This window comes from Athene cunicularia, assembly GCF_003259725.1.
Source record: "Athene cunicularia isolate RWA chromosome 4 unlocalized genomic scaffold, athCun1 chr4_part1, whole genome shotgun sequence".
Classification (NCBI taxonomy): domain Eukaryota; kingdom Metazoa; phylum Chordata; class Aves; order Strigiformes; family Strigidae; genus Athene; species Athene cunicularia.
Window position 1 is genome coordinate 2158303 of NW_020799098.1, and position 2276 is coordinate 2160578.

General features: G+C 51.7%; 1 protein-coding gene across 1 annotated transcript in view; it reads left to right on the top strand.

Moving 5' to 3' along the window:
* Positions 1-2276, top strand: part of LOC113479423 (5-hydroxytryptamine receptor 7-like) — a 9520-nt gene continuing 7244 nt past the window's right edge. Inside the window, exon 1 of the mRNA XM_026847321.1 lies at positions 1-559. Within this exon, the coding sequence (XP_026703122.1) occupies positions 51-559 (509 nt within the window). The 5' untranslated portion in view covers positions 1-50. The remainder of the gene's footprint in view (positions 560-2276) is intronic.

Below are 2276 nucleotides of genomic sequence, written 5' to 3' on the forward strand. Positions count from 1 at the left end.
CATCGCTGGGAGGAAACTCGTGCCGTTGCCCGCTGCGGTGAGCTCAGAGCATGTTGCTAAGGGTCAGCCCCAGGCGGTTTCTGGATCACCATCTTCTCTTTGTGGAGAACGCAGAGCAGCAGCACCCGGCTCAGAAATCACTCCCGAATCCATTCATGACTGAGGAACCCTCCGTCCCAACCGAGCCAGACCTGCCGTCCTCCAACCTCACCAACACGACGGACTGCGGCGAGGAGATCTTGCTCTATGGGGACACCGAGAAGATCGTCATCGGTGTGGTGCTCTCCATCATCATCCTCATGACCATCGCTGGCAACGGGCTGGTCATCATCTCTGTGTGCATCGTCAAGAAGCTCCGGCAGCCCTCCAACTACTTGGTGGTGTCCCTCGCAGCTGCCGACCTGTCGGTGGCCTTCGCTGTCATGCCCTTCGTGACCATCACAGACCTGGTGGGGGGAGAGTGGCTCTTTGGGAAGGTTTTTTGCAACGTGTTTATCGCCATGGACGTTATGTGTTGCACCGCCTCCATCATGACCTTGTGCATCATCAGCGTGGACAGGTAAGGGAGGACAAGGCACCTGCCACGTGTTTGGGTGGGGTTGAATATAAGGGTGTTTCTGGAGGTTTGAGAGCCACTAGAATCATGTTCCCAGTTGGGTCAGTGCCTCAGCATGCGTTTTCTAGGTGCACGGGGTTGCTGAGCGATTTCTGTAGGAATTAGGTGCCTCAGTCCATTTGGAAGAATTGGGCTTAAGGTCCTTTCTCAAGTAACTTTTCTAAGTTACTCAGTCCTCCTCCTCTAGGCAGCTGCTTCACACTGTTCTTCCTTGCCTTGAGGAACAGAGCCTAGAGGGTCGATCCATGACCTGACTTCTGTGGAAGGAGGCTGGACCATAAAATTATTCAAGAAAACCAAAAAACACTCCACAAGCACTTTGAAAATCCAGGTTAGGGGTCTTCTGGAGCCCAGTCCTATGGGATGCTCTGCTGATCCCTGGACTTGTGCCTTGGCTAAGGATGTCAGAAACTCCCCCACCCCATCCCAAGTCCCCAGAAACCCTGGTTTAGCCCAGTGCACACATTTGTGAGGATTTTCTGGCTTCAACACCCACACCTGGGGTCAGGAGGGAAAGGGTAAGCCCATCTGGCAAACTGGCAAGATTCAGGCAAGTCAGCACCTCCATGGGTCTAATTATAGCATCCTGCGTCATTAGGGACATTGCACTGACGAGCCAGTGGGCCAGATCCAGATCTGACACACACGTTGGCTTTCTTGGGGGGTTGGTCTGGGTTTATGCTGGCACCGCTGAGCCAGACTGGTTTGTGTAAGGAGCTCAGGGAAGGCAGACAGCCGATGGGATGCATGCCTTCAGCTATACCACCTCCCTGGTCACCCTCCCACCCTCCCCAGGTGTGAAACCGGGTGACAATGCAGAAAGGACAGAGAAAATCCTGCTGCTGATGATTGATGTTACCCCCTGGCAAGCAAACAAATTCTGCTCTGAAGCCCTCACCCCCCACCACCAGCCACTGCTCCCCTACGAGCTACCCTTTGCCCCATGGCCCTCGTCAACTCAGAGCTGCTGGCTAGAAAACAAAATCACTCCCAGGCCACACGGCAAGGTCCAGCTCTGCTGCTGAACTTGCTTTGTTTTAATAAAAAGCCTGTTCGTTAAAAAAGCAGGAGTGTTCAGAGCTGACAGAAGTCTGTCTCTGTTAGGGGGAAGAGAATAAATGCAGCAATGAAATAATGTCAATGCTTTCTCCTGATGAGCGAGGAGCAGGGAAGCAGCTACACACTAATCAGGCTGGCTTTGCTTTAAAAAATTTCAATGCCTTTTCCTTTTCTCTTTCTTTTTTGCATTTTCCCCCTTTTCTTTTCCTTTTTCCCCTTTTCCCTTTCCTTTTCTTCCTTTTCCCTTTCTTTTTCCCCTTTCTGTTTCCCCTTTCCTTTTCCCCTTTCCTTTTCCCCCTTTCCTTTTCACCTTTCCTTTTCACCTTTCCTTTTCACCTTTCCTTTTCCCCTTTCCCCTTTCCCCTTTCCCCTTCCCTTCCCTTCCCTTCCCCTGGAGAAACACTATTCCAAACATGCACACAAATAGGACAGTCCTTTCACAAAAATCATTGCAGTTTATTCCCCTTGTTCATCACGTCTGTCTCACCCCATGTCACCACTCCTGTAAGCAGACCAAACTCCAAGGACATCATGCAGACAGCTGCCTGGGGTTGACACTGGTCCATCTTTGCCCGTGGAATGGGGCTGGGCAGGAGGTTTC